Raw genomic sequence first — 24,330 nt, 5'->3', positions numbered from 1 at the left:
ATATATGGAGCATATATTTGAATGCTTAGTCACCAGGGAGTGGCATTATTTGAAATGATTAAAAGGATTAGGTGTGTCACTTGGGGTGGGCTTGTGAGGTTTCAAAAGTTCATGCTAAGCCCAGACTCTCTCTGCCTGCAGAACAGAATGATACCCAGCTATTGCTCCAGTGTCATGCGTGGCACCATGTTCCTCACCATGATGATAATAGACTAAACCTCTGAACCTGTAACAAGCCCCCAGTTTAATGCTTTCTTTTATAAGAGTTGCTGTGGTCATTGTATCTCTTTACATTAATAGACCAGTGACTATGATACCACTTGATAGATTTTAGCTACTGGGGACACAGCTGGGACTGGTGCTGGATCTTCAGGATAGCTAAGATTTGGGGACATGACCTCAACAATCTGTTTTTCTCAGAGCTGCAAAGACCAACCAGCCTTTGTCTAGACAAACCAGCTCTGACATCATTTTTTTTAGCCAAAGCTCTCCATACATAGACCCAAATACAGATAATAGGGCAATGGCAGGGTGCTGCTCAGCTCCAGGCTGGCCCCTCATCATTCAGGGTCTGAGGTCTCAGAACCAAGACTCCATCCAATCCCAGAGAGAGGAGGCAGGAGCTCCAGGCCAAGGAGAGATACTCACTGAAACACAGTCAGGAATAAAAGCCTGCTCACTACTCCATCTCAAATCAATCTCATATCAATGCTTAAAACAAGGGGGATCTACTAATGCATTCATGGGGAAAACAAAGGATGGGCCCACTTACTTGATAGGGACAAATGAGCCACTGTGTTGACTATGGTGACTGTGAGGCACTTGGTTGTTTCTCTTCCTTCCAGTTAGTGCTACACCATGGACATGCTAGAAGCTTCTATGGCTATTCAGAAGGGATCCACAGCTTTGCAGTACTGAATCTCTCTTGTCTTAACTGTGACTGATCTTTCATGTGTGTACTTTGCAGCCTTTACCACCAAGGCCAGCACTGTTCCTATCCTTTCTGTCTCAGCCCTAAAATATGACTCAACACATGTTGGTAAAGGGAAAGTGATCAGTTGTAGACACAAGTTTCTGTCCTTCTGGGTCCTACAGCAGCTCAGTCCAAACAAAGCATACAGAGGTATATATTAATTATAAACTGTTTGGCCTATTAGCTCAGGCTTATTATTAACTAGCTCTTGCAACTTAAATTAATCCACAGTTCCTGTCTATGTTCAGCCACACGGATTGGTATCTTAGTACAGCATTCTCATCTTGCTTCCTCTGCATCTGGCTGGTGACTGCATCTCTGCCTTTCCTTTTCCCAGAATTCTCCTAGTCTATACTTCCAACCTATACATCCTGCCTGGCTACTGGCCAATCAGCATTTTATTAAACAAATATGAGTGACAAATCTTTACAGTGTCCCACATTATCCCACATTATCCCACAGCAAAGAGTATTATGCAAATCTCTAGACTGTCTGAAAGAGACCCATTTTTCAAGGTGCAGAAAGAAGACACACTTTTTTCTTTTAATAAAAAAAAAATCTGTGCATGTATATTGTATATGTACGTGCTTATGTGGGTCTGTGTGTATCCATGGAGGTCACTGGTCACACTAGGTGCCTTACTTGCTCACTTCTCCCCCGCGTTGTTTCACACAGAGCTTCTTACTGAGCCTGAGCCCATCTATTCCAGCTAGGCAGACTGGTTGGCCACAGAACTTCAGGAATTCACTTCTCCATTCCCCAGGACTAGGGTTACTGAAATGGATTCACACACAACTTTTCTGGGGATCCAAATGCAGGTCCCCATGCTTGTGCAACAGCACCCGACTGAACCATCAGTCTCATAACACGCCTCTTAAAAAAGTAGGGGACAACTGCACTGCTCTGCAAAACACACTTCCCACCCCTGTAGCTCAACCCTTGCAGGTAGCCTAGGTATAGTGAACCCTGTTTTAGTAACTGACAGCAAGGTTCTGATGGGACTAAAGGACAGGACCACAGCAGGGGCAGAGCTGAGACAAGAACCCACAAGCCAGGGTTCTAGACAGAGCTCCTAGCTGCCTGCCATAGCTTTGCCTTTGCAGAGGACCCTGGGTACCTGCTGACGTACTTAGAGCGAGTTCTTTAAATTCAGGAAGGCTGGCAGCAGCACAGAGCTGGTAAAAGATGTGGTAGTTCCTCTCATCTTCTGCCTGGGGGAGAAAAGGAGATCCATTTTAGTCAGTGATTTTTCTGGATCACCTCCTTGGCCACTCTGACCCCAGGTGGTGTGAGCTAGACCACTCTCGCTCAGGTTTTCCTTCCATGCCTTGGCTACCTGCAGTTTCAACTGCCTTATTTTCTATTTGCTACGGCAGGGCCTTCTTATGTGAGGACTTGTACCTCTTGGCTTACATGGAAGCAGGCATTTCCTTTTTCTTTCTACATTAAACAGCAGTGCCATGTCACAAATGGTGGGTCAGCCAGCAAAAACTACCATCTGTGTGCTGCTTGACCACAACTCTAAGACCTTGGCTACCCTGTTGGAAGCTCCTCCAGGGCTTGGGACTAAGTTAAAGCCGAGCTTGCCTACACTTTGGGGCTGGAAAGAATCTCTGATGACTTTCACTGTACACTCATTACTAGAACAGCCTTAAATCGGTAGGGTGAAGGGGGAGATGGTGTGTAAATATTTAGGAGCCCTGGGTAGACAGTCATGGAAGAGGAAATCTCAAAGCCAGGGTAGAGTACAGGTAGCTTGTCGGTCCACCCAATAGAGCTGCCTGCTCTCTCTGCTGCACTGAAGGAAGGATGCAGGACTGCCCAACCAACCTGTGAGGGAAGGCGGGGCTGGCCTAAAGGTTCATGCAATATTTGTTACCCATTAGCAGGAAGTCATCACTAAGATATAGCTCAGAAGACTCTGGGGGATTCTGGGGAAAGTTGAACTCTGGGGACTGGGAAGTCACTGTGCATAAGGAATGCAAGATACAGACTTGAATCAGGTCACCTCTGCCATCTCAGTCCATCGGTGGAAGAACAGAGCTGCCTGCAGGAGAATGGTGGATAGAACTGCTGGTGGCAGGGAGTGTCTCCAGAAACAGGGAGAAAGGGCTCAGACAGAGGCCAAGGAGGGTCGGCAGGGAATAATCAAGGGCTATGGAGGGGAAGAAATGAGGACTGCTTCCTAGGAAAGAACACCGTGTGTGTGTGTGTGTGTGTGTGTGTGTGTGTGTGTGTATGTGTGATGTCAGCACATACACCTAGCCACACCTGTATTTTGACCCACCCAACAAGCAGGTTCTTTGAAAGCTACGGCCAGGCTCTGTGCATCCCATTCTCTAACGGGAAGGCTGTAAAAGCCTCAGGAGGACTGCCCTGTCCTTTATCCAGGGATCAAGCACTTGCTTAACACACAACAGGCAAAGCTGCACAAAGCATTTGCAGAGACCTAATGCTTAGTCTAAACGAATGTTTACTCTGAAAGGGAAGAATGAAAACAAGAACGTTGATCGCAGGCCACAAGACGAGCTGCTCTGTGGGCACAGGGAGTGGGCAGAACAATACTGGTGGCAAAATACAAATGACTGAGTCCTGCCACTCACCTGAAAGACCACCCGAGACTTCTCCAGCAGGTAGGTCCTCATGTTGGCCCCGATGATGTGGTATTTCTTATCAAAGCCAATCTCAATGAACTTCCCAAAGCGGCTGCTATTGTCGTTGCGAGTGGTCTTGGCATTCCCGATAGCCTGGATTAACAGACAATAGAAATGTGTATAAATGAGGGGAGGCTGGGAAGATGGCTTAGTCCGTAAAGCACATAGGCGCCTCTCCTACAATCACCCCACCCCCACTGGGCTTCTTGACTTCAGGACTGGAGGCCTGTGGCAGCACCGTATCCATACACACACCTCTGCAACTGTGAAGACAATGGGCTGAGTGAGAAACGCTGCTTGCTTTGTTTAAAACTAAGCCGAAACCAATGTCACTTCTCAGCCCCTTGTACAATCGGTGGCCACCGGCCAGAGCTATGCGTTCAGCCGAAGACCCTCTAGAGACACAGCCAGGTCAGAGAGACTCTAACTCACCATTCCTCTGCTCCTCTTTTTTTTTTTTTTCCTGTCTAGAATACACATGTGACAATCTTACCAGTCACCCTGGGCCCACAAAGCCAAGGCCTAGAGAACCAGAGCCCCTGGCTCTGATGTTGTACAGCCATCAAATCGGTGCTTGGGACCACAGTTCTGCTGTGTTTAATCTACTGTGATCCCTTATGCAATCAAGCAGCCAAATGCTTTGCCCCACTGGTGAAAGGCCATCAAATGACATGCCTACCCCACTCTTTATTAAGGTAGACTAGGAAGTCACCCACCCTAAGCATCATATCCTAAAAAGCAGGGCCACAGATTGAATACTATGCAATAATCTTTTTTGGGGGGACAAGGTCTCTATGAAGCCCCAACTGGCCTGGAATTTGCTATGGAAACAGTCTGTCCACTAACTTATAACAATCTTCCTGAGTTCTGGGATTAAAGATGTGTGTCATCACACCCAGACCATATTACTCTTTAAAGTCAGCCACTAAATAACTGGTCTAATATGATTCTTTGCTTTCTATAAGTCACGATATGAACACGCCAAAAATCGGCTTTTCTTATTTTAATTTCTTCTGTTTCTTCACATTTTCAGGTGGTGAAAAAGGTAGAAAATCCCACTGCAACTTTTTAGTGGCCTAGAAAATATGACGTGCCCAGATGCTGAAAGGAAGATCCGAACCCACGCCGTAGTCCAGGCTAGCCAAGTCCAACTACTTATATCTGCTACTTTCACAGCCCCAGTGTCCTCTGAGATGAAGGATGGAGCTGAATCTCATCTCTACTGCTTCACCAGTTAACTTCTTACACACTCGCACTTCATGCAGACACCTGTCACTGCTCTCGGTCTGGAGGTGAGCGAAGTGAAGTCTGCATCCATGCTCTCTGCTGGGTGAGTGGCTCTGCCAGCACTGGTCTGCCCATGTACCATTCCGCAAGTGTCCTACTGCATGGACCTGACCCACATCACCACTGCCTCTGTCCTGGATAATGTTAACTACATCTCTGTATGTTTTCTATTCCTGGCCTTGTGACTTTCAGTCAATATTCCTCTTGACTAACAGAGCAGCCTGTGTAAAGTGTGAACCTGATTATATTCTTGGCATAGGATGCTTCAGTGGCTTCCACTACACTTTTAGTGTAGTTTTAGAACCTCAGCATGGCTCACATCTTGGTAGCAGCCCACCTAGTCTTGCCATTCATTACTCTATACTCGGTCCTCAGACCTAAGGAAACAGAACACTTCTTTATTCTTCCATAGCCCTGTGATTCTCCATACTCACACAAGGTTTGGCCGCACTGTTCCCTTTTCGGGGATTCTCTTTCCATAGCCCTCCAACCTACCAGCCGTTCCTGTTCAAATCCAGACCTGAAAGCAGACAGGCAGCCCTTCCCTAGTTCCACAAGTCAGGGGAGTTCCCATTTTTCTGGTCCCTGCACACACTCTGCCCTCCCCTCCAGGGAAAGAGGGGTGCACAAGTACCCTGGTGGGCTTCTCATTCCCCAGCACAAATGCCTGATTCTTGAGCTCCAGGGCACAATGGCAGACGGTCACACTTCAGTGAGACAGTTCTTTTTTGAAGATAGAAAAGCCGACTGTCCTTTCACAAAAGTTAGACATCCTTGGGTCTCTGACGTGAGGCCCTGGGCGGGGCTGCTTGTTGTGTCAGTTCATCAGGACAGGAGCTCTCAGAGGCAGCCATCCCTTCTTGTTGTACATACAGGGAAACAGGCTTGGGAAGGGCAAATAACTTGCCAAGGTCACATGGCTAGGAAGCAGGCAAGATTCAAATTCAGATACACCTGGGTTCTCAAGTCTCAACCCAGGTTATAGGGAATCACAGTCCTTCAACTGCCTCACAGGTCACCACACACACCAGACAAGAAGCTGCAGACCTGGGGGCAAGTTCCACAGTTCTAAGGACCGAGCCAAATCAGAAGTGAACATAGACAGTGATACCAATCCTCCAAGGAAACCCTTCTTAGCTCAGCTGGCAGAGCGGAGGACTGTAGAGGGTGGCAGGCAGAAGTATTGATCCTGTAGAGGGTGGCACGCAGAAGTATTGATCCTCATTTCTACCCTCTCAAGAAATAGGAGAGGAAGGTGCCTTTCAGAAATAAATCACACTAAAACCACAAGGAACCAAAACTCTACCCAAACTCCCAAGTGGGTGCTCTCCACTTCTCCAGGCAGAAGAAACTCTGTGAGTTCAAGGCCAGCCTGGTCTACATATTAAGTTCTAGGCCAGCCAGAGCTACAGAATTGTACCATGGTTCACACACACAAACAAACAAAAAACACCACTGCATGTTCTTTGCTGTTTATGCATACAGGAATGTGAAATTCAACTAGGCCTTTCTGTATAATTGTATAGTAATATGCAAGAATACAATGAATACTTTTAATATTGGCTTACATAATCGAGACGTCACCATTAACTGTGGGCAAGAACAGAGAGAGGAAGGGGGAGCAAGTAGTCATGCCAGCAGAATGAAAAAGGCTGGAAAAAAGCAAACTGCAGTGAATCTTATAGAGAATGGAATCTTATCGATGGAGTAACATCGATACATACTGTGGACAAAAGGACAAGAGGGTCTCAGAAGAGACAATGTTGGCTGGAATGTTAGACCACATAAGAGAACACAGGATGTAGGCCATGTAGGAAGCAGACTCATATATGAATCTTATATGCAGGCTAAACAGCTGCAGCTAGTTTTAAATCAATAGCAAAGATGAAAATCCTAAAACTCACACCTTTGGTCCTTTTAATTTTTTTAGATCAGTTTTGTTCACTGTACCTCTTAACTTATCTCCTTTCTGTAGGGGAAATGTCTCTGGCTCTCACAGTTGTATGTCTGGTTTCATGATTCCTAAGCTGTCATAGGGTCCTCTAGCCCTGATCTCTTGATTAGTTTTGCTCTCCTAATCAGTGCAGACTTGGGGACAAATGCCTCCTAGGATGCTCACAAGCTCTTAAAAAAATGGGGTCAGGGCACGCTAGCATTGCCAAGGAATCACACTAATCTGCCCAATCAATCCCAGCCCAGCCTCCATCTCCATAATTAAACAGCTGCCACTCAGCTCAGCCTACTGGTCCTTCTGCATCCTCAGACTGTGCTCAGCTCCCAGTCTCCCTTAGGAGGTATCTGCCCTGAGAATGAGGAGACACAACACAGTAACTGATGGCTTGGGGGCGAGCCGGAGAACTCTTCCCAGGGACTGGGCAGAATCATTGGTAATCACTGCTCCCAGTTGAGACTCTGTTCCCTAGACCTCTCTGAGGAGCCACAAGCTGATGACTTCCTGACTAAACCTGGAACATTTGAAAAGTTGCACTCTCGATTTTGGCAGGCAAAAAGTTCCTCACTTTCTGTTGGTAACATTCTAATCCCAGTCAGGATCCTCCTGGTTCTGCTGCTTCCTTTTCACAAGCAAAGTCAAGCTTTCCCTAAAGATAGCACTAATAGTTCACAATTGATGGAAGGAGCCCTCAGCACTTAAACGGATGGTTTCCGAAGCAGCTAGTTGCACGAGGCAGAGCGTTAATGTCTGGGGCCCAAACAACTGCACTTATATACACTACTGTGATTGGGACGGTTCATGTTCTCACTCCTCATTCAGACTTTAGAGATTAACTACACCCTGGTCTTCTTAGGGGATGCATGTTGTTCTTATGTTTCTCCTATGCTAAAGCAACCTTCTCACAGAACTTAGAAGCCTGCTTGGGCTGTAACAGACAGTGCATACTTTAAATTATTAGTAACCGCTATAATTCCCTGGGCCAGGACTTAATTTGACAACTTTCATATTAATGTCCATAGGAGGAGCATTCATAATAGCCAAAAAGTAGAAATACTTGCATACCCAGCAGGAGAGCAATGGCCGAACAAACCATGGTGCATTGTGCAATGAGACAGCCAGCCATAGAGAGAACAGAGAATTGGTAAGTATGGATGAACCTTGAAAGCGTCATGCCAAGTCAAGCGAACCAGATACACAGGGAGCAGTATTATACGATGCCACTCACGTGAAGTTCCCACAGCAGCAAGAGTCAAAGAGGTTGAAAACAGTTTGGCAAGAACTTGGGGGAGGGAAAAATAATTGTTTAGTGGGAGCAAGGTTTCTACTGGGGTAATAGGAAAGTTCTAGAATGGGCGGTAGTGATGGATACACAAACAATGAATGCATTTAATGCCTCTGGTTCATATACTTGAAGTGGTATGTTGCTGCCATGGATATTTTATACAATAAAAATTTCTGTAAATGCCCTTTTTTTGTCTTACTTAGTAACACAGTGTCTTGCTTCCCATGTAATATAGAACAAGCCCTACGCTCCTTCCTTATCTGCTCCTGGCCAGTTAAAGAAACTAGAACAGTGGAGCGTCCCAAGTTACCTAGGCTATGAAGACATTCTCTATCAGAATATATCATTTAAAAAAGGAGAAAGACAGAGATAGAGAGACACAGAGAATGGAAGGAGGGAGAAAGGGAAAGAGAGAAAGAGAGAAAGAGAGAGAGAGAGAGAGAGAGAGAGAGAGAGAGAGAGAGAGAGAGAGAGAGAGAGACTCTAAACCATTATGAGACCTAAATTGTAGAAACAACTTTGGCCTGAACTTAACTCAAGTTCTCTAAACCCACCCAAACCAGGCTCCTGTCATACGCCCTGCCAAGGACAGGACCCAGACAGCGTGTGCCTTGGCTACTTTGTGCCATCACAGGAAACTGTTTCAACAGCAGTGATAGTATCACACCTGCTCTGGCTCCCCTTCACCCTTCTCAGCACAGACAAAGTTTCCCGGTTTCTACCTAGTCTGCCTCACTCTCTGAGAACTGCCTCCTAATGCAGAGTCTTTCAAAGTACCTACTGGTTCTGGTGAGATACTCATTGTCTGACCTGTGTTGGCATCAAGAAGGGGAGGACAGCAGAGGTGGCAGCAGGCAGGCAATCACCGTTACTACAGCACACACAGAGTTCAGGGACAGAGAGCATGAAGACACTCCACCTACACTGGGGTCCTGCAGGACGTGACCAGGTCAGATGCTCTTCAGACCGGATTCAGAGGCACTCTCTGCTGTCCTTGACATAGGAGGGGTGTGAACACTGCCTAGATCAGCTGTGTCAAAGATGTTCTTCATCATCCACACCACATTCAACCCCCTGTGATTCCCTGGGAAGGCTTTACCTCCATGATGGGACTGGATGCCAGGACCTTCTCTTCAATGTTGGTATCACTGGCTGAGCCACCAACTGTGGCAAAATAGCGCATGGCATACTTGGCTGACACCGTCTTCCCTGCTCCAGACTCTCCGCTGACTATGATGGATTGGTTCTTTTCATCTCTGGAAGGGAAAGAGCTCTGGTCAGTCGCTGGCCATGGAAAGGTGCTGCTGGCTGCCAGGGACTCCGATGGAAGTGAACCTGATAAGAGGCATCTCTCGGGGACAAATGTGGATAACTGGGTAAAGTCTGCCCTCCCTCATAGGCTTACACAAGCTCTGAAAATTGGAGGAAGAAAGCAGGAATGAGCAGGGCTTTCAAACAGCATGAGCTCTCCATCACTCATGAGAAAGATAGCATGGCCAGCGGCTTACCCTATAGCGAGGGATACACTGCCTATTATCTTAAGAATTTACACATGCGCCCTTTCGTCCTTGTTCCTCCTACCCTGTGCCACTCAATTCCCTAGTTTTCTTTATTAAGAACCAGAATCTTCTCTTGCACTGAGCCTAGCATGATGGTGGGATAGATTTGGACATTTCTGTTCATACAGATGTAGGACACAAAGGGCAGGCCACCAGTCTGACCTCTCATCAAATACAAGGATTGCAACAAAAGGGATTAGAGAGTAAATTCAAGTCAGAGAGAGAGGGGATCCCTCCCATCTCATAAGCACAGCCACAGTTATTCTTTTAAAATACAAAACAGGAAGACAGACAAAAAACTGAAAGGTGCATGCTTTTGTGTCCCCAAGGAACACAAGCATTCAAAGCAGAGAGGAATGACAAGCATTTGGGACAGCGATTAGGGCAAGAAATTGCTTATGATGGTGAACTCGGCCATTATCCCCTCGGTTCATAAAACCACAAGGAAGGCTGGCACTCAACTCCCAACTCTCTACACTGATAACAGTGCCTGGTACCACATATGTGCTCAGTATCTGCTAGTGAACTAAAAGCAGCTTAGGGCCCAGTGGATCTAACCTAATGAAGGCATACTTTAAGGACTCAGGACTCCCAGTGTTGGGTCCTATGGTCTCCCAGGCAGAGTGGGTGCAGAATAACTGAGAAGCCTCCATGATGGGATACCCAGCCTTGCTAGTTATTGAAGCTATCAGCATATGTGTAAGACTGCCAGCTGTGTCCAGGTCAGGGCCAAAGCAGAGGAACTGGTCAATGGTGTGACAATGTAAAGGACCCTGTCCAGCTTGAGAGGAATGGGAAAGAGAGAAGAGCCTGGCTGGAGGTGCAAGTGCTTAAAAAAATCATGTGAAGGACAGGGTGGGGCTAAAGAGATTGGGCCCACAAGGCATGCCATGCAAAGAGGTCTCAGCTCATAATCATGGACAATCAAAAAGGGACCCAATGGAAAGGGGTTCTGGATGGAAAGCAGATGCAGAGAAGATGAAGTTGAACATAGATGTCTTTAAATCAATAACACAACCAAGTAATGAAAACATATATAGATTCCTTGCTAGCACTTGGAGGAGGAAATTTCCCACGTCTTCTGAGATTCCCCTTCATTCTAGGCTATCATTGCTCTCATCAGTGCCCATTTCACCTCCTTGCTCTCACAGCAACTTCACATTAAGAGGTACCCTCCAAACAGGCCCCCAATGTGGCTGTTTCCCATCTTCATCCATTTATTTATTTATCTATCTATTTATTTATTTATTTATCTATCTATCTATCTATCTATCTATCTATCTATCTATCTATCTATTTATTTATTTAGCGTGTCTGCCTGCTTTTATGTATGTATACCATGTGTGTTCCTGGTGTCCATGGAAGCCAGAAGAGGATCCTTGTAACTGGAGTTATAGATGGTTGTGTGTCACCATGTGGGTGCTGGAACCAAATGCAGTAAGTGCTCTTAGCTGCTGAGCCATCTCTCCAGCCTCCATTTTCATCCCCCTCCCCCATTTTTTGCTTTACATTGTAAAGGACTTTGGACACGATATCAGGGGTCACCTCTGTTCTCATTACTTCTATTACCAAGTCCTTAGAGAACTGATAAGAGGCACGAGAACCGAAGAAGCCTGGGAACATAACCCGGCTTTACACCTTGGCAATGGTCACATGGGTCATGCCCCTTTTCTCATGCCACCCTGAGAGCTCTCTGTGTGTAACAAGAACCAGTTTGGGCAGCCACACCCAAGACTTTGGAGTTTTATTCATCTCTTATCCCTGTTGTAGAATATTAATTTAACGTGTTTTACTTTTGTTTATGTTGCATTTGTTAAACTCTGTGAAACTGTGTTACTTTGCCTGTCTAAAACACCTGATGGTTTAATAAAGATCTAAACGACCAATAGCAAGGCAGGAGAGAGAAATAGGCAGGGCTGGCAGGCAAAAAGGATACATATAAGAGATCTGGGAGAGAAGGAATTGGGAATGAGAGAGGAAGGAGGACTTCAGGGACCAGCCACTCAGCCACCCAGTCATCCAGCTACACAGTCAGACACAGAGTAATCAGGAGGAAAAAAGTATACAGGAATAGAGAAAGATAAAAGTCCCAAGGCCACGATAGTTGGGATGATTTAAGTTAAGAAAAGCTGACAAGAAACAAGCCAAGCTAAGACCAGGAATTCATAAGAAAGAATAAGACTCATGTGTGATTTATTTGGGAGCTGGGTGGTGGACCCCCCCCCAAAAAAAACTAAGAGTCCAAAGAGATAAAATAGTAAAAACAACAACCAACATATTCCAAGATAAGAGACTGAATGCAGGACATAGCTGAGCCGTGATCCTCAGCAGAGAGCCACATGCTGTCCCATTTAACAAGGATCCAGAGAGAAACACGTACAATGAGGTAGCTCTTTGGGAAGGGGACACATGAGTGCTCTAAGGTTTCCTGCAGCAGCACAGCACACAGGAAGTTGGTTGGCAAGGGGATCTGGATAAAACATCTTACCTAGCAGAGACAAATAAGGCACAAAGTGGCGATCCTTCTCCCTTCTCACTGTCAGTGCCAAGGTGCCCATTACTCTGCACAGCACTGAGAATGGCTGAGCAAGTGCTGCTCAGGGAAGGGAGTGATACACACAAGAGGTGAGAGGCTTTAGGAGCCGAACAGTCCAAAGGTAAGTGACCAAGAAGGAAAAAAGAGAGGGGCTAGTTTATGTAACAAGTGTCAAGGAAAGAAAACAGGAGCATCAAAGGGCTGAAATAATCAAAACACAGCAGGGTGAGAGGACGCATATACAACCAGGGTTTCACCAGAATCACAACCATCTATCCTCAAGTTTAAACATCTTTGCATTGTTCTGGCAACAAAGTTCAGTAGCGTGCTCCTTGCACAAGCATGAGAACCTGAGTTTGGATCCTTGGTTCACACAGAAGAGGCTGGGTGCAGTGTGTGCACCTGTCATCCCAGCACTGAGGATATAGAGGCAAGAGCATCCCTGGGGCTTGCTGGCCAGCCATTCTAGCTGGTGGTTGAGAGTCAAAATTAGAGAGAGAGGCTGTCTCAAAGAATAAATTGGATAGCAATTGAGGAATATACCCAGTGTGCATGTGCACAGATACACATACACACACACACACACACACACACACACACACACACACACACCCCTTCTTATCCGAGTCTTTTTAGAGGACGCTACTGGAAGTGCTCTAATATCCCACTTAATCTGGTGACTATCAGAGCAGGTACTTCCATGTATGCCCAAGTCAGATAAACTCACTCTTAGACTACCTAGCACCTTTGAACAGACCTGTGAGGTATGTACATCCATGTATCCACAAGGATGATGGGGCAACGCCACCTTCAACTTTGTTCTTCCTATGTTAGCTCCTCTGGACTCAGAACTGGAATCCAGGATACAGACATTAAAACAGAATTGAATATGAACTTGGTTGTATTAGCGACTCTCTGGCTGGCTGTGTGCGCAGTTATTAACCTACCAATCACTTCAGCGTCTCTTAGGACTGGGATCCCTAAGGCATAAGCTGTTCTGAGTGGCTGCCTTGATTTGGTATGGGTGTCTCACACCCCTGGCAGATTAAATTTCTAAATCAATGCTCTAATTACATTTTTTTCCTTTTCAAAAAGTTAAAAAGCTATTCAGTACTCATCAAGTCAAGTTCAAGCTGCTCAGTTGAGCACGTGAACCCCTCTACAGTATATGATACTAAAGTCATTAAGAAGTATGGGGCAATCTAAAAGAGTGTAGAGTGTGTGGTGAGCCCTGCTTCTGCCACTAACAGACTCTGGAAGCCTCCTGATCATGCTACAGAGGAAAATCTGCACACTCAATATCTGCTACGAGATCATATGACGGTTCTGTGAGTCAGCCACAATGGATTACTTTCTCTATGAAGAGCACATACCTTCCCCAGCACTGCATCTGGGGTACTCTCACAACTGAAGTTCCCGCAGTACGGACCCTTCGGAGTCATCCTGACTCCCTACCCTGGGCATCTCAGAAAAGGCAATTTCTCCTCTCTTGAAGTCTAGTGCCGTTTGTTTTGTTACTCTTTTAACATGTGGCCACCTGTCATGTGACCCTGGTTGCAGTCCTTGCTGCGTGACTTCCATTTGCCTCCTTTCTCTGTCATTCTGTCATCTCTACTCTAAATCAGAAAGCTGTGACTGGGTTTTCATGTAAGTTTCTCCATTTTTGACATTCAATCACTCTACAACTGATATATTAATAGGAGCAATGGATAAGGAAATGATTAGTTGTCAATTTCAGGACATTTGGGGATGGACACAGAGATACATGATTAAACAGAATACTACCCAACATCCTTCAAAAATTACAACCAATGTTGGCTTCCGCCATTCGGCCCACTCACAGAGATGATCTAGATGGTGACCTGAGTCAATCAGGTTTTTAATAAATCCTTTTCTTCTAAGCCCAGTCAAATTCCCTTTGGAGAAGGCAAACCATGGCCAAGAAACCTATGGCCCAGCTGTTATCTGGAGTCCAAGCTGTTTCCTAAACAGCATTCACTATTGCAGACAGAAAATGCCTGAAAAGACCTGTGCCTTACACCAGAGCAGAGGGTTCTGAGATCATCAGCTCAGCCATCTACAGCTCCTGGCAATAGGCCTGATACTAACATCTACATCCTGCTTCTAGTCACAGCTCACCCCATGCCCCCTTCCTTGACACCCCTAAGTCTTCTTCTAAGATTCCCAACACAGCACTTCAAGCTGAGACAAGTGACCTCCATTCAGGTGGGTACAGAACCTGACACATGGGGTTGTCGAGACATGATCTTCTGATCAGCCAATGATCAGTTCAATCCCCTGCTGAAGGGTGCTTTGTTTGGGCTTCATTTGCCATCCATGTTTTCCCAATCAGCAACACACATACAGAAGTCAAAGTAGAGTCCTGCTTGAGTCATCTCTGAGCTTAGAGCTCTGCTCTGGAGGTCTGACTCTCAAGAAACCGACTTGGCTATGACTTGTGCCCAGATTTCCCACCCACACTTAGGTGGTACCTTTGGCATTTCCTACCATCCACCCTAATGCTTTGCCGGCCGCATCAGTTAACGTGTATGGTGCTGATCTGAGTCCCCAGGCACTGGCATTAAACCCTCAGTGTCCCTGTTACTAAGACCCAGGGAATTCAACTAGAAATAGAAAGGCAGGGCTTTGTTCGTGTAGGCCATCTAGCCTCTACTCAATCCCTCGCCCTAGAGCACAGAAGCCTCCATGCTGGTGACCCTTCCCTCCCGCTCAGAACCAAAATTAGCTCATGCTTCTCACTTCATCTCCAGGACACAGTCTGTTTTTCTCTCGTAAATTTCAGGTCAGTCCTTATCTGTAAGCACTGGAAAGCAACTGTCTAACCTCTTCCTCCTGTCCTTTACTGTAGAGGGCAAAAAGGCCTTGTGCACACAGATACGCACCAGAGAAGCCAGGAAAGTCAAATGCACAGCTCATGTCTTCAATGGGAAGAAGTGTGTAGCTGTTCTTCCTGGAATGCCAGGAGCAATATCATTTGACACCTGGATGATCCTTTGCTGTCTGGTGGCACGGGCTCTGTTTTAGCTCCCAGAACTTATGTTTCTACTTATCCAAGACCTTTTCGCAAAAATCTTGATCATTGTTTTTAGACCATAAAACCAACTGTTATGAGTGAGGTCACTTGTACTTTACAACAGCTTAAGTGACATCTATGATATGTGAGGGCTGGGTCATCCTGAGACCCACAGGTGTTACGTTTACCTCAGTCAACCTCCCTAGACCCTAAAATCCTGGGTGCTAACTCTGAGTCAACAGTCCCTATTCTTGTGAAGGAAGCCAGAAGTACTTTGTAAGGAATTCCAATATAAACATGTCTTAAATTGGGACTGAGTTAACTGCTATCTGAATACTTTTTTTTTCAAACATTGTGCTGTGCTTAAATATGGCTGAAGTAAAATGATCTGGGCCAGACTCTAGAAGTCCTGGTCCAGCACCAGTTACAATAAAATCGGGCTGAGCAGAGTTTCATTCTTGTCTCTTCATGGATCATCTTTTCCCTGCCTTCTGTAAACCTGCAGGGCAGTCACCACACTTAACCATGCCCTTCTCACATGACTTCCTGGAAACCAGCGAGGCTTTACCTGCTCCTTGCCGTTAGGCTGCCTCTAAGAAAGGGCCACACTGTACTGGGCTTAAGGCGTGGGCAGCCCAGCTCCTCTCCGGCTTCACTGCCTGCCAGTCTTCTCCACCGACTATCCACACCCCACAGGCTGTGTCCCCCATCCTCTCCCGCTCTGTGCCAGCCTGACGCTTTCCTAGATCAGACTGATTGCCCCACTTTCCAGTTCACAGCTCTTAATGCCTGGTACTCAATCACATCATGCCTCATAACATCTCACTTATAACTGCTCTTTAATTTAATCACTAGCCATTTACATCATGCCCATGTGTTTACGTAGTTCTTAGTCATGTATCTCACACTTAATAGCCATAAAATCAACAGATATCAATCTCCATATTTTAAAGAAGAGAACTCAGAAACCGAGCATATCCAAGGAATGTGCTCACAAAGCCTGAGCAAGAGATACATCATGTCAAAACTCAAGCACGGGTTTGTGTATCTGTTCAACCTTTCATGGCCTCTCTCTTCTCTATGACTGTTCCTTTCTAGTTAGTGAAGCAGTGTTAACAAATCTAGCCCCAATACAAGGTGAATGCATGCATCCTTGGGATTGACTGGCCCACTGTCAACTCCTCTGCTCAAACGCACCATCTGTAGAGGTCCTTCCTCAAGCACCCCATCATCATGCCACTTACTCCACAATTTACTAAGGTATTAATCATCTACCTAATGTTCTTAGACTGAAGTCTCATGATAAATAACCTAAGATACAAGGAATTGGATGGGCAGTGCAGCACCTGAACTGCGCTACAAGGATAGCCTGCAGCCTCGTTGACTTATATAGTAGCAAGTGCTGCACTTAGATCCAGAGCCCCTTAGAGTTGTTCAGTTTCCTGCCTGTAAACCAAACTGGCTAACCCTGCCTTTGTGGGCCACTCACGGCTGAAGAGGGCTAGCCGTGTGGAGCCTCAGAAAGGCACAAATCTCAATCTCTGAACTTAAATCTCTGGGGGAAGATGAAGAAGTGGGAACATCACCCGCTTAGTCTCCTAGAACCCTGTGTGGTTGTAAACCAGGAGGCAGAGGAAGTCTGGCTTTGTCAAAGCACAGGAAGGACTTGTCATCTCTGACATGTTGTTAGCCATTCTGCTGTTTCCTCCATAGAGGCAAATCATCTGCGAACCCGAGTGTCAGGATATATTTTGTTCATCCCAGGGATAATCAAGCGACTGTTTCTTGCTGTCTACTCTCTAATTTCATTGTCAACACTGCCACTGAAACACACAGTGTCTACCATGGTAGCAGTGGGAAGCCACCACGCTAGATCAGGAACGAACTGCTCAACAAAACTGTCTGTGTCAGTACCAAGGACAGAGGTGCTTGCTGTCAGACTGGCGGGGAGGGGGAAGTCACAGAGAAACTGGGAAAAAGAATGGCTATTTCAAAATGGCAGCGTTGTATCCTGTCTGGTTTGATAAACTCAAACAAAATGAAACAACCAGAGATGGACTAACAAACCCATATTAATATAAAGTGATAAAAACCTGTTGAACAGCGAGGGAAGAAGCCGTAGAGAGAGATTGGTAATATGGTGTAAGGGCAAATGGGGAGAAGAAGGTTAGTTTGGAGGTACAGTTAGGCGAATGGGGATCCGGACATTGAAAACTTTAGGGAGGTGTGACCTAAGAGCCACAAAGTCACAATAACTGTAACATTATGGCGCTCTGTCCCAAGATCAGGAGCAACATAAAAAGACTGCTGTGACAAGAATCTGGGCCAGATGGACGCAAGCCAAACCATTTGAGGAGCAACCAGCAATCCAAGACCGACAGAGGGAAGGGCATGGATCTAGACATCTGAAAGAAGGACACCGTATGAGAAGATGAAAACGGACTTCTGGGTAAAGGATAGCCACTCCGTGCAATTTACCTCCCAAGTATCATTTCCCACTCTGTTTCACAGTGGGCTTAGGAGTCAGGAGCTTTTTAAAAACCACACAGGTGTAGTATAATACATGTAATGGCAAAGGGGACACAGTTCAAGTAGGCCCCGTTCCCTGTGGGTATGTCTCCCACATCTGAGAGAACCCCTGAGAGCTCCATCCAGCCCAGTTCCCTGGAGTATAAGCAGGGACAGACTGGGGACTGGCCCTTGTGAACAGGAGTGTGCCTGTTCCTGGGCTCCAATTTTGCTACTGTTATGAATTGTAATGTAAATATCTATATGCAGATGGTCTTATGCGACCCAGTGAAAGGGTCATTTGAGGGGTTCTGACCTACAGGTTGAGAACCACCATGCTAGAGCATTGTTAATCAGATGCTGCATGGCAAATGCAGCAGATGTGTTGTAACTTCCTTAGGGTCCATGTTACCCTGTGTACAATGTAAACAGCTTTAGAATCTGGGCGGAAGAGACTAAACAGCCCTTAAGTGGAGAATGCAGGTACTGCTCTTCCTCCCCAGCTCAGAGAACAGGCGCCATTGCTTTTCATTCTGTACTCCAGCAAGACTTATGACTCACCCAGAAAATCAGACAGTTTCCTCATTAGCTGGATTTATATTCCTGAATTTCAGCATTGGGAAAGCAGTACAGCTACACGGTTTTGAAGCCAGAGAAATCAAATGCTACCAAGCAGGGCGGCACAACCTGTAACCCCGGTCTGAGGTTAACTAGGTCCGGGTTATTTCAGAGCATCCACTCCACAGGCTATGGGACTAGCTGTAGAAAACCCATGCTTATGGGCCCCTCCTTCCCCTCACACAGCTGCTGCAAGGCTCTCACACTTAATTCAAGGTTATGTTTTCCTGTCTCCAGTCCCCCACAAGGAAGAGGCCCTGGACTCATGGACCAGAAACTGTTTCCTCAACCACTGACATGATTGAGACATGGAGGGCTGGTGGGGCTGGGGGACAGACGTTTAGCACAGATGGTGCAGGAGCCAAGAAGGCCCGTTGAGGACACAAGACTGTGGTTAGGTGGTACAGAGCGCAAAGACACGGGGTGAGCAAACCAGCACATGTCTAGTGTGCTGCCGGTGCTCCCACATTGCGTGATGAATGAATATATACTGTGGGCGAGAAAAGAAACCTCAAAATATTGCTTGGCTATGGAAAAGTACTACTAATTGCACCCATTCATGCCAGTTATTTGATTTCTATGACGAAATTATGCAGCACAATGATTATGATAGCATTAAACCCGATACATGAATGCTGCTGTAGGCTTCATTCAACGGCAAAGATAAATGTTCCATCTTCTGAGTTGTCGCTAGAGTTTTTCAGATGCAATGGATTTCTCTCTCTGGGAACAGAGACGCACACCTGCAGCATAGGGAAGCCAGTTGTCTTGGGGCTCTCACCTGTAGCACAGCAATCCAGCCAAAAAAAACTTGAGTGTTCTAGGAGGCAGATAAAATAAATGTCTCAATTAAGCAAATGGCTTCTAAGAAAACTATCAGGAGAAGCAAACAAGGAAATTTCATGCTAAAGAAGAACTTGAGCTTCAGTTTCTCGATGACTGGGTCAGCGTGTGCTTAGACTAAGAGTTGGGAATAAAGGTTCCAAGAAACACTGGGGATGATGTGATGGAGGGCAAAATGTAAGTTAGTGAGGTTGGTGGCACCTCTGCCAGGCTCACGGGAAGAGGTTTGGGGTCCACATGGTCTCCATGTTCTGCTAACAGACTGTGCAGTAAGAGCACTACATCTCTCTCCCTCCAGCAGGGCTTGGGGTAGACTAGAGGGTCTCTGGATTCTCAGAACACAGGACTGGGGAGGGGAAGGACAACAGCATTTACTGTTCTTGCATACCAAGCAGCGAGGAACCTTGTCCTCACTAAGCACAGATAATGCAGCAGCTGGCTTTTACTCCAGCTTTGGCAAACACCACACCTCTCACTTTGGTTACTTCACCAGCATGAGCACAGGAGCGAAGGGTGAGAGAGACGATGGTACAGGGAACACCAAAGGACTTCCTTGGCTGGCTCAATTTGGGTGGCACAGTCTCTGACTGTAGGGTAGGTCTGGGTCAGAAAACCACTGTATTCTGTGCCGTTGAACCTCAGCGAGGACCTGCAGATCCAACGGCTCAGACTAACATACAAGGCTGTCTATATCAAAGTGCACAGAATGGTGCAAACCCAGGGAATGAGATGTGAAGGTCTGAGAGGTCCGGGGTAGAAGAGGAGATACAAAGAGGCAGGAGATGAGAAATCAGCTTGACTAGGAAAGCTTCATTCATCATCCAAGAAGAACCAGTACTGGTGGAGATTACAAGGAAGCTGCAGTCTGTTCTGAGGAACACAAGACCTGCACGCTCCAATCAAACAGGACTGTTGATGTTTATTATTCACCCTGCACTTCCTTCTTACATCTTCCTTCATGTAAAAAGTCTCCCCAAATTTTCCCTTCCCTAGCTCCTTCCCCTGCTCCCTGACTATTTCCTTGAGGCTGAATGCAAAGATCATCTTTGGAACCCCCCCGGTGAAAATTCTCCTAAAAATGGCTATTCCTCCCTCTAATGGGTCACCTCCTACAGTTCTTCTTCTCTCACTTCTTTTCTAAGTGAAAAGAGTTGAGAACAACAAAGCTGAGGAACACAGACCAGGCATCTTAAGTCCAGCATTCTTTATTCCCACCATGCCAAGGTCCTTTAACTATGTTATGCATCCGACCTCAAGAGTGGCTGGCTTCTCTTTGAAATGCCTGCTTCCGACTGAGGCATGTAAGCAGGTGCAATCTGCCTGAAAGTTTGGTTGATAATTTGTAGAACGGCAAAGCTCAAGGCAGGCACACAACCCACATCAGAGCTATTCATCAACAGTGCTCATTTATTCACTGGTCTCGTCGGTACAATGTCCCATGTCTGTGGCTCCCACAACACAAATGAATGCCACCCATAAAGTCTCTAAAGTCATCCGAGTTCTCAGAAGGCTCACTCTAACGAGCTGGAAGAGACCCAGTAATAGAAAGCAATCGCTCATTCATTAGGCAAAGCAGGAAAACTTGCCGAATCTCAGACACCCATCTAAGAAAATTAAAATTGAGGTTCTCTTTTTCTCACCCAGGCAAGATCTGGATAGTCTGATGAGTACCATCTGGAGAATGCAGTCGAGAAGGGCCACCTGCATCTCCCCACTCCTCACAGCACCCCTTCCCACCCACAGCTGTCAGAGTTTAAGACAACAAAGATAGGAAGACACCACACTTAAGTCACTGGCTGAACTACACACTCACATCCTCTGGGCAAAACCGGGCAGCATCATTCAAGGAAAACAAAATCTGCCAATACTCTGCCAGGTGGGAATGCAATCAAGATCTTGCCTGTAGCCAACAGTGTCTCTATTGATGGCTTACCTTCCTGCCCTCTCCCAAGAGCATTTTTATACAGCACACATGCATGACCGTGTGCACAGAACTGAACAGAGAATTCACAACAGAAGAATCTCAAATGGCCAAAAGATACTTAAAAAATATGCTTGGCCATCAGGGAAAAGCAAATCAAAACAACTCTGAGATACCATCTTTAAATACCTGTCAGAAAGGCTAAGATCAAAAACACCAATGATAGCTTATGCTGGAGAAGATGTGGAGTAAGGGTAATGAACACTCATCCATTGCTGGTGGGAATGCAAACTTGTACAACCACTTTGGAAATCAGTATGGTGGTTTCTCAAAAAGTTGGGAATCAACCTACCTCAGGATCCAGCAATACCACTCTTGGGCATATATCCAAAAGGTAGTCAATCACACTACAAAGGCATTTGTTCAACTATGTTCATAGCAGCATTATTTATAATAGTCAGAACCTGGAATCAACTGAGATGCCCCTCAACCAAAGAATGGATAAAGAAAATGTGGCACATTTATACTTTAGATTACTACTTAGCTGTAAAAAAAAAAAAAAACAATGGCATCTTGAATTTTGCATGCAAATGGATGGAATTAGAAAATACTATCCTGAGTGAGGTAACCCAGACCCACATCAGAGCACTGGACTAAGCTCCCAAAGTCCAGTTGAAGAGTGGAAGGAATGAGAATATGAGCAAGGAGGTCAAGACCATGATGGGTTCACCCAATGAAACAGTCTACCTGAGCTAATGGGAGCTCACCAACTCTAGCCGGACTGGGAAGGACCAAGCATAGGACCAAACTAGTCCCTCTGAATGTGGTTTACAGTTGCATGGCTGGGGCAGACTGAGTGGCCACTGGCAGTGGCACCAGGATTTATCCCTACTGCATGTACTGGCTTTTTGAGAACCTTTTCTCTTTGGATGGATACCTTGCTCAGCCTAGATATAGTAGGGAGAACCTTGGACCTTCCACAAAGCAATGCACTTTACCCTCTCTGAGGACTGGATGGGGGTGCGGTGGGAGGGTATGTGGAGGAATGGGAGGAGAGGAGGGAGTGGAAACTTGGGTTGGTACGTATAAAAAAAGATAGTTTGTTTTCTTTTTTTAAAAAGTATAATAAAAACTAATTAATTAAAAAAGATGTAATCCCTTCATCTGGCCATTGGGCCACTTTCGGATCAGCTGCGCACCAGCTTTGCCGAGACCCACAGCTCAACTGTCGACTTTCATTACTTTAAACGTGTGTGATTTATTCCTATCCAGCCCAGGAATTTACAGGAGACATCAGCACTACAAGGAATGCAACGGCCATCCATTATTTATCCTGCAATGTTAAGATTATAAGAGAGCTTAGCCAATAATGGGGGTAGTAAATCCTGGGACCTTTCCTCGACTTCTGGTCCATCGCATCAACCCTCCTACACTGGCTGCGATTCAGAATCAGTTCTGATTTTATATCGCACCAAAGAAAGGAGAAAACCTTTTTCCTGCTTTTATAATTTTTTATTTATTCATTTACATTTTAACCCACTGAGTCCAATTAGTGCTGCCCATATCTGCACAGGCAAGGGTCACCTACCTCTCAGGGGCCAAAATCCTAAAGAAAAGTGACTCTTGGTCCCTCGGAGCCATCAGCTGTCAATAGTTTCTCAGCTAGGGGTGGGGTCGCGAGAGTCCCTCACCCCAAACCATTTTTAAAGCAGATGTGCCAGAACACGAACCCCCAAACTTCAAGGTGTTTTCTGACCAACAGAACAACACTCCTTTCACTACAAACATTAAGCAAATCAAACTTTTAAGAAGCTATGATGCTTTTACTGGACCAGTTTACTTTGACTCCTGGAAATGCCATTTCACATTAAATTTTAAAACAACTGCCCTCCCCTTCCCACAGCAACAGAAGAAGCCCATCTTCTCTGTGAAGGGCACTTCAGCCTTCGAGCTCCCGCCCCACTCCTTCGCTCTGCTCATGACCTGCCCGCCTACCTGCGACTGCTCCTTGGTCTAAGTTCTCCCGTCTGATGACTCATAGCCATGAGCATTTCCAGAGACTGAAATTATTTACCTTAAAAAGACAGAAGGATGGATCTGGGAGTAGAGATACCGTCAAGGCCAAGACCTGCTCCGGGGATGTGGCTTTGACCCAGGGGAAGACAGACAAGAGCCCTGAGTCACATCTCAGAGGTGTGACATAGATGGCATTTTCCATCCTAGAGACTATGCATATTTTAATAGCTTTAGACTTAGAGCTGACAGCAAAGGTAACACTTTACACGAAGTGACAGGCCAAAGAGATGGATATTTTTCAGCAGGGGAACCTCTGGGCAGTCAGCTCTCTAATATGACACAGATACGTGTCTATCTGGACAGCTTCAAAAGCTGTTCATTCCATGTGGACACTGATACGCAGGGCCCTTGGTCAGGTCTTAAGTGGAGAAGGAAATGTGAAGACAGAGGAGAACAAAGGCTATTTCCATCTAAAGCTCACCACTGACCCTGCACTCCCAGGCCACATAAGGGGACAAGTAGGTCCATGCCGAGGGAGCAGTGTCACCTGCATTGTAACATGGTTGGGGCAGCCATCAGTAGCAAGGAAGTTGCAATACACTCGGTCCTCCTGCAGACTGGAAACTTCCCACTGGAAATGCTATTGGTCAGGATGCAGGTGGACACTTTGGAAATGATAATTAGAAAACCCCATGTCCAGGCATGAGCCACACATGAGACACACAGAAGTAGTGGAGGAACAGAGAGACTGATTCCAGGAAGCAGGAGTCTGAGTCCAGTCCCAGTCCTGCTCATGACTTGGTAACTGACCCAGAAGCTTCACCTCAGGGCCTCAGCACTCCACAGGCCACGCCTCTGCATCCTAGAATTAGAGAGAATAGCTACAGGGTAAGGGAGAAATAAGAGGTCAAAAATCAAAGAGCAGAACTAGGGGCTGGAGAGATGGCTCAGTGGTTGAGAGCATTGCCTGCTCTTCCAGGGGTCCTGAGTTCAATTCCCGGCGACCACATGGTGGCTCACAGCCATCTGTGATGAGATCTGGTGCCCACTTCTGGCCTGCAGACATACGGACAGAATGTTGTATACATAATAAATATTAAAAAATATTCTAAAAAAAAAAAGAGCAGAACTAAGGTAGGAGCTGC

At 46.1% G+C, this 24,330-nt stretch overlaps 1 protein-coding gene across 2 annotated transcripts in view; it reads right to left on the bottom strand.

Moving 5' to 3' along the window:
* The window catches only part of Myo5b (myosin VB), a 270,878-nt gene that overhangs the window by 114,649 nt on the left and 131,899 nt on the right, over positions 1-24,330 (bottom strand). For both annotated transcript variants that reach the window (XM_050151609.1, XM_050151610.1), the window contains exons 5-7: positions 9,250-9,406; positions 3,577-3,720; positions 2,103-2,184 (exon numbers count right to left, since the gene is read on the bottom strand). In XM_050151609.1, the coding sequence (XP_050007566.1) occupies positions 2,103-2,184; positions 3,577-3,720; positions 9,250-9,406 (383 nt within the window). The remainder of the gene's footprint in view (positions 1-2,102; positions 2,185-3,576; positions 3,721-9,249; positions 9,407-24,330) is intronic.

Source organism: Alexandromys fortis, unplaced genomic scaffold (assembly GCF_014885135.2).
Source record: "Alexandromys fortis isolate MF-2015 unplaced genomic scaffold, M_Fortis_MF-2015_v1.1 scaffold_71, whole genome shotgun sequence".
NCBI classification, from domain to species: Eukaryota; Metazoa; Chordata; class Mammalia; order Rodentia; family Cricetidae; genus Alexandromys; species Alexandromys fortis.
This window is presented reverse-complemented; position numbering and strand designations above follow the sequence as displayed.